Source organism: Microcaecilia unicolor, chromosome 4 (genome assembly GCF_901765095.1).
Source record: "Microcaecilia unicolor chromosome 4, aMicUni1.1, whole genome shotgun sequence".
Lineage (NCBI taxonomy): Eukaryota > Metazoa > Chordata > Amphibia > Gymnophiona > Siphonopidae > Microcaecilia > Microcaecilia unicolor.
In genome coordinates this window covers 50,213,918-50,231,805 of record NC_044034.1, presented here as the reverse complement: position 1 = coordinate 50,231,805, position 17,888 = coordinate 50,213,918, and the positions used below count along the sequence as shown (strand labels likewise).

At 40.6% G+C, this 17,888-nt stretch overlaps 1 protein-coding gene across 1 annotated transcript in view; it reads right to left on the bottom strand.

Moving 5' to 3' along the window:
* CNTN5 (contactin 5) overlaps positions 1 to 17,888 on the bottom strand; it is a 699,531-nt gene that overhangs the window by 223,145 nt on the left and 458,498 nt on the right. Inside the window, exon 12 of the mRNA XM_030200224.1 lies at positions 3,807 to 3,934. Coding sequence (XP_030056084.1) covers positions 3,807 to 3,934 — 128 coding nt within the window. The remainder of the gene's footprint in view (positions 1 to 3,806; positions 3,935 to 17,888) is intronic.

Below are 17,888 nucleotides of genomic sequence, written 5' to 3'. Positions count from 1 at the left end.
ACATGTGAATGGTTTCACTCTATTGTGGATTTTCTTGTGTACTTTGTAAGTTTTGCATTTGGATGTTTTTTGTTTGAAAATGGACCAAAAAATGAAACATCCAAATCACAAAATGTTTTTCCAAACAGCATTTTCAAAAGGAAAATACAGACTTTTTTTTTTCCATCAAATGACCTAATTTCCTGTTTTGATTTTGGACGTTTTACAAAAACGTCCAAGTTCAGACTTAGAAGTCATATCCAAAAATGGGCCTGGTGCACTTGACTTGTCCAGTATCACAAGCTGCTGCAGTGGAAATTGAACCCATGTTGCCAGGATCAAAACCCATTGCACTAACCATTAAGCCACACCAACTCTATTTTGGATGTTTTGCATTTGGACGTTTTTTGTTTGAAAATGGACCAAAAAATAAAACAGCCAAATCACAAAATGCGCACTGCCTGGTTACTGCCGGGTTACCGTGGGAGCCCTTACCGCCACCTCAATGGGTGGCGGTAAAAGCTTCCCACTGCATGGCCACACAGTAAGGGCTATCTTACTGTGTGACCATTTTTTGAGGGTGTTTTACCTGCTGTGGTAAAAAGGGCCCTGGTGCACTGGAAAAATGGCCCCCATCACTACCACAGGGCCATTTTCCCCGCAGCTTAGTAAAAGGACCCCACTGTTTCCTGCGCTAGAAAATAATTTTCTTTTTTCTACCACAGGGGGCATTCCTGGTGGTATTGCGCAGTGTGGCCACATTAAAATGCACTGTCTGATTGTCACAGAAGTAGCTCATGAGCCCTTCCTGGCAGCTAAATAGGTGGCATTAAGGGCTTAGGCAGTAAAATGTTGTACACTACTTTTAATATTAGTGCACATTCATTTACCACCTCATTAAAAAAGGCCTTTTTACTCGCGGTGGTAATAAATCACCCAGCTCATGCTAATTTCATGCATCCAGACTAACACAGGCCACTTTTTACTGCAGCTTAGTAAAAGGGCCCTTAATAGCTAATCATAAGTTCTTTATTTTAGCAGTATTTAGACTGCTAGTACAGACTTTGGTACTCTCACAATTAGATTATTATAATTCCATATACATCGGTTATTCTAAGGTGTTGAAGATCAAATTGCAATGGGTACAAAATGCTGCAGTGAGGGCAATTTTTTGCAGCTGATAAACATGACCATATTACCCCTCTTCTATTATGTTTACATTGGTTTATATTTATGTTTATTAAAAAGTTTTGATATTCCGCCATTTCTAGATATAGGCCATGGCGGCTAACAATTAAAAAAAAAAAACATTACAAGTTTTGAAAGGTCGAAAAGAATGCCAAAATTAAAATAGGAAAGAAAAGACCAATCAGTAAGTAGTCAATCATACATATTAAAAAGGGGCTAAAAGATTAGACATGTGCAATTAAGTTGCTGGGACATATAGACCACCATAAAAACCCTGGGCTATTATGATGTGGGCTTAAAAGCCCTGTCAAAGAAGTGGGTCTTAAGTCTTGAATTTTGTAAAGGATAACTAAGAGCGAATACAAGGAGGAAGTGAGTTCCAAAGTGAGGGTGCCAGGAAATAGAAAGCAGAGGAACAAGTGGATTCGTAATGCCCTAACCTTGTAGAGGGGAGAACCAACCAGTTGGAATCCAGGAAACGAAGGGCACGGGAGGGAGTGTAAGGTGTTATAACTGAGGCAAGGTAGGCAGGACCACCGTAGTGTAGTACTTTATGGGTTAGACAGAGAATATTACCATCTGTACCAGAATGGAAGCCAGTGTAATTGGTGGAAAAGAGGCGTGGTATGATCAAATTTCTGAGCTTAAAAAAAAAAAAACAGGCTGCAGTATTTAGTAAAGTTTGCAACCTACAGAGAAGAATTGAAGTTACAATAATTTAGAAGCGATGCGATAAAGGCATGAACTAAAGTGTGACGTGAATCAAAATTAAGAAATGTCTAATGGCTTGAAGATGACGCAGCCAGTAGAAACCCTTTTTAATAACATTGCAGACTTGGAGGTTGAAAGAGAGTTTAATATCAATTATCATACCTAGATACCGAAAAGATGGAGTAGGTGTAATAGTGACAGCAAAAACAGAAAGAGGTATTTTTTTGAGGAGATAGTAATCCTGAGATCCAACAAGCTGTGGTTTTTCCTGGATTCAGAACCATTTTATGAGTCCAAAACCAAGAAGATAATGCAGTTAGGCAAGATTGTAAAGGAGAAAGATTTGAGTTATGAGGAATAACCGGGAAGATCAGAAGAATATCATCTGCATAGAAGAAGAATTTTTAGATCTACCAGAAATCAATATTTTAAAAGTTTTCCCTCAGTTCCATCAATATTTCAAGCTTCTCTTTCATATCAGACAGCATTATGCTGTAATTTTCTTCCTCTTTTCCTTAGATAAACAAATAATTATTATGAGATCAGAAGGCTGTTAAAGACATTTCTTTAAAAAACACTCATAGTTTCTGATTAATGATATGCTATTTTGATGTTTTGATTAGGGACGTTATTGCGTTGTAAATCTTTGACGTATGCTTCAGTTTAGTTATTGTTAATCGTATTGAATATGATGGGTTTTGTGGGATAAAAGACTATAATAATGTAATGTAATGATTTAACTGGCTAAAATTGGCTTCAGGCTGGTTAAACGCTTGTTCGGGGCTAACTGGTCATATTCAGCAGCACTTAACCAGCCAATTTATGCATAAATAGGACTGCAGAAAAGTCAGTGATATCCTTATTTTGTGCCCTATAGCTGGTTAAGGGGCCCTTTAATTAAGATATGTAGGTGCCTACGCGCATACAATGTGTATCAAATTAGAACTACTGCTTGGTTACCGTATGCCCTGAGCAGTAATTCTAATTTCTACGTGCATCCGAAATGCGCAGCAGAAAACAATCACTATTTTCTACTGCGTGGTGCTAACCGAGCAGTAATCGGCATGCTGACAATTACTATCCGGTTAACGCATGAGATCTTACCGCTAAGTCAATGGGTGGTATTAAGGTCTCAGGCCCAAAATGGATGCACACTGATTTTTATTTTGCTGCATGTCCATTTTCAGCAAATAAAAGCCTGCGTGCATCCAATACATGCTTCTAAACCAGCACAGGCCGTTTTTCAGCGCACCTTAGCAAAAGGGCCCCTAGTGCTGAATATTGCACTTAACTGGCTAAGTTTTAGCCCACTCCAAAAACTTGAAAAATTCAGGGGTCCTTTTATTAAGCTGCAGGGAAAAGGGCCCTGTGGTATTGGCAGAGGCTGTTTTTCCCACGCACCCTTTATTCCACAGTGGGTAATATACCCCTCCCCTAAAAGAATGGCCATGCGGTAACCTAATTGTTACCATTTGGCCATGCAGCAGGGAGCACTTACCACCACCTATTGAGGAGGCGGTAAGGGCTACCGTAGTAACCTGGCAGTAACCGAGCCACAAGTGGTGATGCCTGATTACTGTCAGGTTAGGGCTGCACTACAAAAGATTTTTCCCAGAGCACCAGAAATGGCGTGCATTTGAGCCGGAACTACCACCGGCGGCCATGTTTGGCCGGAGCTAGTTCTGGGATAGCATGTGGTAAACCCGCGTTGTGTTTACTACCGCTTTGTAAAAGGGCCCCCTCCATGCCAAAGCCCAGATATGGCCTGGCATTGAATTTCTTAGCATAACACCAGCAGCGGTCAACAAAACACTGAGCATCACTGGCTGAATATCGACCACTATATTTCTATTGTAGATATATCAATGCTTTTATTTTTTACACTTAATATTCTAGAGGATTATGGATTTTGTTTTTCTGTACAATACCTGTGACAAATATTGAAGTTACAATTTCTGCTGAACCAAATGCATTCTCTCCTTGACATATGTATCTTCCCTCATCTGATTTAGAAGCATTTAAGATTCTCAAACTCCCATCTGGAAGGATATTTATCCTGAAAGAAAAAAGTGGTTGGATTATAAATGATGTATAAAACCATTCTAAGAAAAACATTTAAATGCTTCTATTTGGAGAGAAATTCCATTTGATTTTAAATGCAACCACTTAATATAGGATATTTTTGTCCTGTGGCTTGTTGAGAAGTAGAAACCTCAGATAAAATAAAAACATAAGAAGATAAGAATAGCCATACTTGGTCAGATCAATGGTCCATCTAACCCAGTGGCCAATCAAGGTCACAAGTACCTTGCAGAAAACCAAATAGTAGCAACATTCCATGCTACCAGTGGCTTCCTCGCGTCTGCCTCAATAACAGACTATGGACATTTCCTCCAGGAACTTATCCAAACCTTTTTTTTTAACCCAGACACTAACTGCTGTTACCACATCCTCTGGCAATGAGCTCCAGAGCTCAATTATTCTTTGATTGAACAAAAATGTTTCCTCCTATTTGTTTTAAAACTATTTCCATGTAATTTCATTGAGTGTCCCCTGGTCTTTGTACATTTTGAAAGAGTAAAAAATTGATTCACTTCTACTCGTTCTACACCAGTCAGGATTTTATAGACCTCAATCATATCTCCCTTTAGCTGTCTCTTTTCCAAACTGAAGAGTCGTAAACACTTTGCCTTTCCTCATATGGGAGCAGTTCCATCCCCTTTATCATTTTGGTCATTTTTCTTTGAACCTTTTCGAATTCCACTATATATTTTTTATCAATGTGGGCTACCATTTTAAGATATGCCATTTTTTTGCTAACCCCATGGTAGCACATGTTGATAACTATCCAGCTCATTTTTGAACGAGAAGGGCGCCCATCTTTCAACACAAATCGGGAGATGGGCGTCCTTCTCTCAAGGTCGGCCAAATCGGCATAATCGAAAGCCGACTTGGTCGTTCCTCAACTGCTTTCCATTGCGGGATCGACTAAAGTTCAAGGGGCGTGTTGGCAGTGTACCAAAGGTGGGACGGGGCGTGTTAAGAGATGGGCATCCTCGGCCGATAATGGAAAAAAGAAGGGTGTCCCCGACGAGCATTTGGCCGACTTTACTTGGTCCCTTTTTGTTCACGACCAAGCCTCGAAAAGATGCCCAAACTGTCCAGATGACCACCAGAGGGAATCAGGGATCACCTCCCCTTACTCCCCCAGTGGTCAAAAACCCCCTCCCACCCAAAAAAAACAAATTAAAAAACATTTTTTCCAGCCTCTATGCCAGCCTCAAATGTCATACCCAGCACCATCACAGCAGTATGCAGGTCACTGGAGCAGTTTTTAGTGGGTACTGCAGTGCACTTCAGGCAGGCGGACCCAGGCCCATCCCACCCCACCTGTTACACTTGTGGTGGTAAATGGGAGCCCTCCAAAACCCACCTGAAACCCACTGTACCCACATCTAGGTGCCCCCGTTACCCTTTAAGGGCTATGGTAGTGTTGTGCAGTTGTGGATAGCGGGTTTTGGCGGGCTCAGCACCCAAGGCAAGGGAGCTATGCACCTTGGAGCAATTTGTGAAGTCTACTGCAGTGCCCCCTAGGGTGCCCGGCTATGCATTGAAGAGAGGCACGTTGGTTGAATCATACTAAGACATTTGCCCAGTCCTGGCATGTGAGAGGGGACCAGTGCACTACAAATGCTGGCTCCTCCCACGACTTGGATTTGGTCATTTTTGAGATGGTCATTCTCAGTTTCCATTATCGGTGAAAACTGAGGCCGGCCATCTCTAAGGCCAGTGACCTCAACATTTAGGTTGACCATCTCTTAGGTCAACCTAAGATTTGGCCGTCCCCGACCGTATTATCGAAACGAAAGATGGACACCCATCTTGTTTTGATAATACGGGTTTCCCCACCCCTTCGCCAGGCCGTCCTTACAGATGGGCGCCCTTAGAGATGGGTGTCCCCGTTCGATTATGCCCCCCATGCCACTTAGCATCCAATTTTTAGACCTGCATTTTTACCTACCTTTTAAACTTTGTAGGAGGGCTTTCTAGCTATGCAAGAAGTATGAAAATTATTCTATAAAGATTTTTTTTTAATACAGAAGATGATCTGCCATTTTTAATAAGGGGGTATTATATAACAGAGTACCTATAAAAATTCTAAAAATACAACTTTATTATGCCTTTTTAATAAAGACAATGTCCTCAATGGTTAATGCACTCAGAATAAATTCCTCAAAAGACATTTCAGCATCATAGATATGATGCTGAAGTGTACAATTTAATACTTGGCTATGTAATGGGGGATTTTCATATCTGAGGTTTAGAAACTATTTTGGAAAATCTCCATCAGTTTCACAACATGCCTGTTACAGTTTAAATCATAAAGGGGCCCTTTTACTAAAATGCGGCAAAATGGGGCCTGTGATAGCATCAGCGCATGTTTTTGACATGCGATGAGGCCCTTTTTTACTACAGTGGGTAAAAGGCTGGGCTTTTTAAAAAAGAAATGGCTGTGCAGCAAGTGAAGCACTTGCCATGCGACCATTTTGGATGGGAGCATTAAACATCATCCATTCAGGTGGCGGTAAGGACTCCCACGCTAACCTGGAAGTAAAAGGGCTTTGTACAGTACTGCCCAATTACTGCTGGGTAAACACTGGTATGTGCTGGGGGTGGGAACTGGCCAGTTAAATAACACTTCACCGGCTAAGCGTTAATATTCAGCTGGTTATCTATGCTGAATATTAGCACTTAGGGCATAGCAGCTAATCAGCTGTATTGTAAGATATAACTGGCTAGCCTCGAATATTCAGTGCTTTGCCGGCTACGTTTTGCAGTCAAATAGGACCACCTAAATATCAGTCCTAACTTTGACTTAACCTGCCAGTGCTGAATATTAACTTGTCCGGTTACGTTTAAACTGGATGATAAAAAATGGATATTCAATGCCGGTCACTGGAAATGGCCCGGCATTGAATTTCCAGGCTCGCTGCCTATCATGGCACTTAGCTGGCGTGCCTTCCGCAGGCTGAATATCAGCCAGAGTGTACCTAAATCTCTTAGTGCCCCTTTTACTAAGCTGTGGTAAAAGAGGCCCTGCTCTAGCGGCAGAGTGAGTTTGTGCCTAAATCTAGTATCTAGAACTTTTGAAAATGAGTTCCTTGGGGCCGATATTCAGACCACTAGAGGTTGCCGGGTTGCCTCCCACGGTTGGCATCCAAGTTGCCTCTTGCGATTGGCGTTGAGCCTGGATATTCAGTTCTTGGCCGTTTCCGGTGACCAGCATTGTGTGTTTTTTGGCCTGTTTAATTTTAACCGGTATTCAGCATTGGCCAGTTAAGTTTAAACTGGCCAAAGATATTCCAGCTATTTTGGTGAAATTTAGCTGGCGATGCGCTGAATATCAGCAGATAGCCGGTTGTATCACACAATATAACCAACTATCCTCTAAGTGCTAACTGGAAATATTCAGCGAGAGATTACCGGTTATCTCCCGCTGAATATTTCCGGATAGTTGGATAAGTGCTATTTAACTGGCCAGGAACCATGCCTCGTCGGTTAAATGGTTTTAAATATCAGGCAGCTTGTGTTTTCTATCTGTTACTATTCACAATTAAGTGTTAAATAGAAACAGGAAACAACATTTGTTTGGCTATGCATTGAAGAGAGGCAGGTTGGTTGAATCATACTAAGACATTTGCCCAATGCATTTCATATGGCACCAATTTGAGTGCTCTGTGATCTCAACTTGAATGCTCTATTGAATAAAAAAAAATTCCAATATTTTTTAAAATAATTTGGTTATGGAGCCTCTCAGTTGTCTTTAGTGCAGAATACAAGAAAATTGCACAAATACCATATAGAGATCTGAAATCTTTAGTCTTCCCTGAATAGCTGTCTTTCTCACTCCTCTGCTATCAGTCTCTAGTTCTCAGAGGAACTACAGACATATTGAAACAGTACAATGCCTACTCAAGCAATCAGTATATGACTTTATTCACTCAAAACAAATAGCTTTTGCTATTTCAGTTCCTGCTGTCTTGAGTTTAAATACAGTTGGCCTACTGAGAAATGTAACTTTGGATTATATATTCTGGCTACACGTCCGATTCATTCTTTCCTTCCAAGCCATAGCCTTCTCTTTCTATGTGGAAAACAATACAAAACCTTTTAAATATTAGATGTATAAGGCCCTATGCAATAACCCTTTGTGTGTATGTTAAGCCGCATGCTAAAAATAACAAGATATGGAAAAAGGCCTTATTGTGCACATTAAATATGTTAAAAAAAAACACCAGTGTATGCAAGTAACAAGTTACATGTCTGACTATTTATTTAGGGTTTGACATACCAATCTTCAGGAGAAAATCAGAATGGTATACAATAAAATCAATTTAAAAGAAAAGAACTACATAAAATGTAAATGAAGAATAGCATGTGACGATGAGGTGTCAATGAGTTGAAACTAGCAGAGTATTTTTTTTGTTACATTTGTACCCTACGCTTTTCCGCTCATGGCAGGCTCAATGTGGCAATGGAGGGTTAAGTGACTTGCCCAGAGTCACAAGGAGCTGCCTGTGCCTGAAGTGGGAATTGAACCCAGCTCCTCAGGACCAAAGTCCACCATCCTAACCACTAGGCCACTCCTATGCTCATCCTTCCTGCTATTTTATGAATGTTTGATACGTGGAGGGGCATTTTCAATATGACGTCTAAGTCCGACTTTGGACGTTTTGCAAAAAAACGTCCAAACTCTGAATATGAAAGGTCATTTTCAAAAAAGAAAAGTGTCTTATCTTTTTTTTTTTTTTTTTCAAAAATACTGTTTAGGACAAGGTTTTGTGATTTGGACGTTTTGATTTTTGGTCCATTTTCGAAAAACAAATGTCCAAGTGCAAAACGCACAAAATCAAGCCATTGGGATGTAGGAGCCAGCATTTTTAGTAGACTGGTCCCCCTGACACCCTAGGGGGGGCACTGCAGTGGACTCCATAAAATGCTGCCAGGTACACATCTCACCATTGCTCCCTTATCTTGTCTGCTGAGCCCCCCCCCCCCCAACCCACTACACATCTCAGATGTTTACCAAAAAGGTAGAGGATATAGATAATAATTGGGAGGAAATTGTAACCTAAAAGACTCAGTTACTATTCTGCTATCTATCCACCTTTTTGCAACTAGCAAAAGGTTTAGCAGTGTTTATCAATGCCTTCTTTAACATTTAAAATAAGCACAGAAAATCCTAGTTGCAAAAATGTGAAAAATAATTAGCAGAAGAATTAGACACTGGGTCTCTGGTAGTTTACAGATTTGCTCTCTTCCTTGCTGGTATTTATATATACATACACACATATATGATGAAGATCTGATGTGGACGTCCTGAAAATCAGTCCTAGTTTTTTTGTTTTGAAGGACCAGAATTGAAGAACCCAGATTTCAGATATACAACTCTTGAAAGTGTTAGTGCTTAATGTAGTACCATTAATATATTATAAATCAAACAGAGGAATAAGAATGGAGGCACTCTTTGCTCCCCTACTTGAATTGTGATATTTCACTTTGCATATTATGCACTCAAGAATACATCAGGACTAGTGAACTGAACCATTAAATTGGTGAATGGCTCTGTTCTGATTTATACTATAAAGATACATTGTTCTCCTTAATAGGCAGGTCTTTCTATTTGACATAGTTTATGTAGCATCTAAAATGGATTTCCATTTTCCTTGACATATCCTGTGTTTTATTGCCCTGTTTAATCTCTGTCTCCTAAATTATGCTGCATTCCATTTCAGAAAGAATTCCCCTCAAGGCATTGGTGATAATTTAAACCCTTTACCTGTGACTTTATGCATGAAAGTGTTGTTTCAGGGCAAGCAGCAGTAGCCAATCACTGGCTGTAGCACAGAGGAATTTTATTCAATATGTGCTGTTTCTCAGTTTTGCAAGCAATGTCCTTTCTAAGCAGGTAGGTACAGTCATCTATTTCTCTGTTTTCAAACATTTCTCTATTGAACCTGTGCCAATCAATTAATAATCAATTTTCAAATGGGAATTATAGATGCAGTTCTCCTGCTTAGCTTGAGGGGGGGGGGGGGGTAGGGAGGTCACATTGGCAGAGAGGGGGAGGAACCAATTAAGTACCAAAATATTTGTGGACGTATTTCCTCATGCTTCCTCACCCCCAAAGTATGTGGTGATCAAGCACTTGGCTCAGCTGTTCACCGACTTCAATCTTTTTTTTGTTTTTGTTTCTTACTAAGTGAAAAAATGTAGCACTGTATGTATCTGTTTGAAAATAGAAATCTATATATCAAAATGACAACTGTGTAACTCAGATGATTAAGTATTTGTTTTGTTCACATTTGAAAATAGAGCCCCATGGAGTCAGTGTATTAATGTGTAGCAAATCTGTTGCGCTTCCTCTTTTAGTCAGAAGATAGAGTAAAAAATAAAAAAAATATCAAGAAAACAAAGCAGCATGGTAAAATGTATTTAATAATATTAGGTCATTTGCTGGTTAAAAAAAAAAAGTCACCTACCTGACATGGCCACGTACAGTGGGGGAAATAAGTATTTGATCCCTTGCTGATTTTGTAAGTTTGCCCACTGACAAAGACATGAGCAGCCCATAATTGAAGGGTAGGTTATTGGTAACAGTGAGAGATAGCACATCACAAATTAAATCCGGAAAATCACATTGTGGAAAGTATATGAATTTATTTGCATTCTGCAGAGGGAAATAAGTATTTGATCCCCCACCAACCAGTAAGAGATCTGGCCCCTACAGACCAGGTAGATGCTCCAAATCAACTCGTTACCTGCATGACAGACAGCTGTCGGCAATGGTCACCTGTATGAAAGACACCTGTCCACAGACTCAGTGAATCAGTCAGACTCTAACCTCTACAAAATGGCCAAGAGCAAGGAGCTGTCTAAGGATGTCAGGGACAAGATCATACACCTGCACAAGGCTGGAATGGGCTACAAAACCATCAGTAAGACGCTGGGCGAGAAGGAGACAACTGTTGGTGCCATAGTAAGAAAATGGAAGAAGTACAAAATGACTGTCAATCGACAAAGATCTGGGGCTCCACGCAAAATCTCACCTCGTGGGGTATCCTTGATCATGAGGAAGGTTAGAAATCAGCCTACAACTACAAGGGGGGAACTTGTCAATGATCTCAAGGCAGCTGGGACCACTGTCACCACGAAAACCATTGGTAACACATTACGACATAACGGATTGCAATCCTGCAGTGCCCGCAAGGTCCCCCTGCTCCGGAAGGCACATGTGACGGCCCGTCTGAAGTTTGCCAGTGAACACCTGGATGATGCCGAGAGTGATTGGGAGAAGGTGCTGTGGTCAGATGAGACAAAAATTGAGCTCTTTGGCATGAACTCAACTCGCCGTGTTTGGAGGAAGAGAAATGCTGCCTATGACCCAAAGAACACCGTCCCCACTGTCAAGCATGGAGCTGGAAATGTTATGTTTTGGGGGTGTTTCTCTGCTAAGGGCACAGGACTACTTCACCGCATCAATGGGAGAATGGATGGGGCCATGTACCGTACAATTCTGAGTGACAACCTCCTTCCCTCCGCCAGGGCCTTAAAAATGGGTCGTGGCTGGGTCTTCCAGCACGACAATGACCCAAAACATACAGCCAAGGCAACAAAGGAGTGGCTCAGGAAGAAGCACATTAGGGTCATGGAGTGGCCTAGCCAGTCACCAGACCTTAATCCCATTGAAAACTTATGGAGGGAGCTGAAGCTGCGAGTTGCCAAGCGACAGCCCAGAACTCTTAATGATTTAGAGATGATCTGCAAAGAGGAGTGGACCAAAATTCCTCCTGACATGTGTGCAAACCTCATCATCAACTACAGAAGACGTCTGACCGCTGTGCTTGCCAACAAGGGTTTTGCCACCAAGTATTAGGTCTTGTTTGCCAGAGGGATCAAATACTTATTTCCCTCTGCAGAATGCAAATAAATTCATATACTTTCCACAATGTGATTTTCCGGATTTAATTTGTGATGTGCTATCTCTCACTGTTACCAATAACCTACCCTTCAATTATGGGCTGCTCATGTCTTTGTCAGTGGGCAAACTTACAAAATCAGCAAGGGATCAAATACTTATTTCCCCCACTGTATTTGCTTGCACCTGCCTCAGGGGCATATAATATTACCTTCATAAGGAATCTCAAATATAATTGTCAAGATTCCAAACATCCAGCAATTAGATTTAGTCAGTTCCTTTCTCAGATAAAAGAATCTATTGAGCAAATGGACATTCCCATCTGGCGTGTGTGTGTGTGTGTGAGGGGGGGGGGGGGGGGATTTCCTATCTTTGATGTGTTTCCACCTGTAATCTTCACAATAACCATGTACACCAGCTTTTTTTTTCTTCAATATAGGCCTATATATTTATGCCTCCAGTCACAAAGTGCCTTCTCTATTAATGCTTTTGCTTCTGCATTAATTTATTCCTGATAGTGTTTTGTACTGTTTTAAAGAAGAGGTACCACCTGCCTTTGCACATGTTGTAAAGTATATGTGGGAATGATTCTGGTAGCTGGCCCTCAACTCTAGGAATGGCCATGGGAGGGGGTGGTGAGGTCACGGAAGTCAAAAATTGTCTTTGCTGCCTTTCAGTCAAAGTTTTTAAGAAGGATCATAGGTGATCTGAGGTGACTGGAGTCCTGGATGCTGAGAAAGGCTTGGATCAAAAGAAACATGACAAGTTCACTGGTTTTGCCTCATTTTGTCTGAAAACTGGAAGGGTAAGCTGGAATTATATGGTCAGTGGCAGAGTACCCTGGGAGAGAGGACATACAGCTTGATTGTGGTGTGCCAGGAAAGAATGAGTCCCAGATTGGGAATGAGTTTGTAGGCCAGATGGTAAAGGTCTGCATGTAAGTGGAGGGAGCTGTTCTAAGAGATTACCAAGTTGGAATCTCACTAAACTCAGGGCACCAAAACAGAGAAGAGAGAGAGAGAGAGAGAGAATTGTGAAAATACCTCTTTGCAGGTAATTGGAGGAACTGCCTGTAAACAAGAGTTTGGTGTGGTAAAAAGGAGTCCTGATAGAGATTCTAAAGACAAAAAGAGAGAGAAAGACCAAACAACAGAGGAAGGGGACATAAAATGAAGAATTAACCAAGTGTTACAGTGCATCTATGTATAGCACCTAGAGGGGGCCTCTGTGGTGCCTATTCCATAAAGAAAAATAGGTGCCTCCTTACTTTTATTGAATAGTAGCATAAGCAGGTATGTATACAGCTGTATTTTAGCTGCAAGACTATACCAGCCATAGAACTGATGTAAGTGCCCATGCCTAAATGCTAGAGATAGGTGCATAACTTACATTATTTTATAAGCTACATGCATGTGAATCCTGCCCAGACTCTGACTACCTGTGCAATACATGCTATGACAGATTAAAGACTAGTACTTAGACAAATTTTTGGCATTTACTTATGTGTGTAGGTGCACATACATTCATGCATATGCCGTTATTTTAATCATTTTATGCACCTAATTGATGCATAAATGTAAGCATCCATTTTGTTTATTTGTTTTGGATTTAGCTCACACTTTTTATAATAGTAGTTCAAGGTGATTTATATTCCGCTATAGTATTTTCCTGTATTCAAAGGACTTGTACTCTAAGGGGGCAATTCTACACCCCAGTGGTATGCATTGAGTGCCTGTTCTGCCCCCATTTGCATGGAAGCAGTTTGTATACATTAAATATTGTTGTATTGTGGACTATGAGCTCCTGTAGTTTTGTAGGTCCTAGGCAATTGGCCCTTTTTGAGCATATGTGATATGTCCCCAGTGCCTTGTGGGCTTTTCCTATTGACTTGCCCTGCCTCCAAGCATGCTGGGTAAGGAGCCCTTTTCCCCCTTTCATCATGTCTTAGAAAAAAGCAGTATGTTTTCCCAATCAGAAGCTGCCCATGCAGTGATATGCCTGCTCAGTCTTTCTAAGTCCTTGTGAAGTCATTGAGTTTTTACCATACAATATGTATTGACAACATTACCAGCAAGCATGTAGCTGATTCCGTAGCCCCATCTTGCCTGGAGAGGACTGGTTAAGAATGAACTCTTAAGGGGTTGTTTACTAAAACTTAGCTCGACTTATCTGCAGCAGGGTACATAGCAATAAAATGGGCCCTGCTACAGATAACTCCATGTAAGCTTTAGTAAACAACCCCCCCCCCCCCGTAGTTTGCAGAAGGCATCAGACTTTATTCCAGTATATCTCAATAGTAAGTCTTATGTTTCCTTGTTTTTGATTAACTGTATTAAAGAAGAATTGGATGAAGAGCTTGAATCTATCTGTTGATTTTAAAATGCAAGGTTTAGCTGCAAGTAAGAGCGTTGTAAGAAACTCTTTTGGTGACAGAACAATGACAGTTTTGAAATGGCAGCTGTGTGACAGATGACATTATAGAGTAAAAGTATAAACCTGATTTTGTGCACACAACCCCCCCTGTTTATTAAGCCATGCTAGTCGCTGCCGTGCTCTAATGCCAACACAGCCCATTCACTGTGAATGGGCTGTGTAGGCATTGCAGCTTAGTAAACAGGGGGTAAGTTAGGTGCAGTCACTTATGCTATGTCAATCACAAGGGTAACTAGGGTGCATATAAGTGCCACCTGCCACACATATAACTGTAAGTTATGCATGTAAATAGGAAACACACCCATGTGTATATACCTATTCAGTTATGCTCTAATACACTTATATGCTACTTTATAGAATAGCATGTAGTGCACATATGCACACAAATGCCAAGCATCTTAGAATTGCCCTTCAAGTTTGAACTTGAGGCAATGGAGGGTTAAGTGACCTGCCCAACATCACAAGCAGCAACAGTGGTATTTGAACAGGGCTTTCCTGATTGTCAGCCCAGTTCTCTATCCACCCCAGTGCCTATTTTATTGTATTTTGCCACATTAATATGAAGTTTATTAGATGAATTATGTAAATCCTGGGGCGCAAGTTGGGTGAGTAACCCCACTATTCTATAGCACTGTGGCTAAATAGTTGGAATACCCTGCTCCCTTTTGGGTTGTGCATGCGACATTTTAGATGCAGCATTATAGAATAGCACATAGGCAGACAAAATTTCCAAATTAGTGCCAATTAAGTGCCAATCAACTCCAATTAATGTCAATAATTGGTTATTAGCACCCAATTGACCAATTAGTTTGCGTGCACATCTGGGCTCTGCACGTTTAACACAGCTACTACACCTCTCCACTCAAATTTGGAAACCCAACATTGGGTGATCTATATAATATCTGGGGGACAGTGACAAAAGCAGATAAAATATCTAAAAAAAAAAATACACCTGAAAATTTCTATCCTGACCCAGTCCCGGTGTAAGGGCCTTGTTTACCGAGCCGCACTGTAGGAACACTTGCATTTTTAACGCATGCTACAAAATTAGCATGTGCTAATGCTAGAGATATCCCTATGGGTATCTATAATATTTGCACACGCTAAAAGCACTACTACTACTACTACTACTACTACTATTTAGCATTTCTATAGCGCTGCAAGGCGTATGCAGCGCTGCACAAACATAGAAGAAAGACAGTCCCTGCTCAAAGAGCTTACAATCTAATAGACAAAAAATAAAGTGCAGCTTAATAAACAGGACCCTAAGTACAACCATTGTAGACAATCAAGAGGATTCAGTGCTATGAGCCTTCCTGAATCCATACTGGTATGGATCTGGGAAACTGCTCCTAGCCAAATCATCATCTAATTGCCTTAAAACAGTACATTCAATCACTTTAGCCAAGACTGGCAAGGAGGAAACAGGCTGATAGTTACTCAACACGTCCGGGTCTAATGTTTTCTTTTTCAATAAGGAGCATACCGTAACCAATGTTAACTCATTCAGAACATCACCTGATTGCAAAGAGGCGTTAACCATCATAGCAAAAGTTGGTGCAATATAATCTTACTCATTCGGGCTTAATACTATTCAGTGCTTTGGCCCTTTGGTAGATAATTTTATAACAGTCACCTCAGTAGTGAAAGCACAAGGTGCATATTTGATATTTGTTTTATAAAAGCAACATATGCACAAAATATATGCGTAGATTTATTTATATATTTATGAGTGCATTTGTACCCCACATTTTCCAATCAGGTGATCGGTTCAATGTGGCTTACATATTACTTCATGTCAGACATGTTACAACGCTATTAGAAGTTAGAGCTGTCCTTGTTCTACTGGGGATCAGGTATCGTAGTGTGGCGGTTGGCCTTTGGTATAATTATGTGGGATCATCAGAGAATAATTTTCTAAAGAAATGGGCTTTCAGAATGTTAGGTAATTGTTCATGCATTTGAGGGCATTTGGTAATGTGTTCCAAGTCTTGGGGCAAATGAATGTGAAGTTGGTTGGGTATGAAGATTTGTATATCAGGCCTTGGTATTTGGGAAAGTGTAGGAGTGAGGCATGTTCTGGCACCTCTGATTGCATTGCACCTGCTCTAAGGCAGGAGACATTTTGTGCATTTTGGATGTCAGTAAGAATCAGCTCATATATATGTATTTTATAAAATACAAAAATAACTGCTGATCCTGTCACCACTATACCCATTCTCCTCCCCCAGAAATGACTACTTATATATTGCAGAAATGTAGGTGCTATGCTTTCCTAGTATCTACTTTTGGGTGCATATATTATGGAGACAATTCAATAAAGGGTGGTAACCGTATTCTATAATGGCATCTGGGCTCTTAGATGCCATTATAGAATAGCATATCAGTTGGTGTTTGGTGCCACCATTTAGGTGGCAATACTATCATTTGCATCACATAAAAGGCAGGAATAAATGTTAACTCCTAAATGTTGGCACTTATTCATACAACTTGCAGTATTCTATAAGTTTTGCATATAGGTGTACAAGCTGCCTATGGCCCATCCATATGTATGATTCCCTTGCAGTTATTCACTAAGGGGCCCTTTTACTAAGCAGCAGTAAGCCCATCGCGGGCTTAGTGGGCGCCAATCTGGAACTACCACCGAGCTACTGCAGGTTAACAAAGCAGTACATAATGGGACATCCCACAAGGAAACAAGACTTAAAAGCTGACACAGCATGGGGTCTACCAGTGGAGGAAGGGGAGAAGGTTTCTCAAGTTTGTGGGTGCACTAAACGTTAGAGACGCAAATGCATTTCTATGGGTATCTCTAACGTTTAGTGCACCCACAATTTTAGCGCATGCTAAAAACATGAACGCGCCTTAGTAAAAGACACCCTGAATTTCTTTGTTGTTTTTCTTTAAGAACTTTAAACTAGCATTTGGAGGAGCAGTCCTTTATAAAGAAATGGTATCTGTAATTTTAAGATGAACTTTCTTAAACAGCAGCAGGGAAAGACTGCTCTTGACAAGTTTTACTTGGAAGCCACCCTTAACTTGAGCTCTAGGGCTCATTTGCATAAAATATTCTGATTTACCCATTTTTGCTCCTTTTGCTTTGCCTCCAATCTGAGAAAAGTGATACGGAATCATAATCTTTGAAAAGTTTTGAATGTTTAACATAGATTTTTTTTCTTAAGAACTGTCAATTGAATTGTAAGTTAGAATTTTACCTTGAGTTAACAAAGACAATAAAATAAAGACCCAGGGAATTCTCTGGTTATTGAAACCAGGGGTATTTTTCTGCTTTCCATGCCCCTTGTCATAGTGCCCACTTGAGTCCCTAAAAAACGGTTTGTAAATTTATGCCTATAAGTATACTTTTATACCTGACCTAGTTTTTAAAAAGGCTATTTTACATGTGCATTTTGTTACACATGCAAAAAATGACTTTATATAAGTACATAAGTACATAAGTAGTGCCATACTGGGAAAGACCAAAGGTCCATCTAGCCCAGCATCCTGTCACCGACAGTGGCCAATCCAGGTCAAGGGCACCTGGCACGCTCCCCAAACGTAAAAACATTCCAGACAAGTTATACCTAAAAATGAGGAA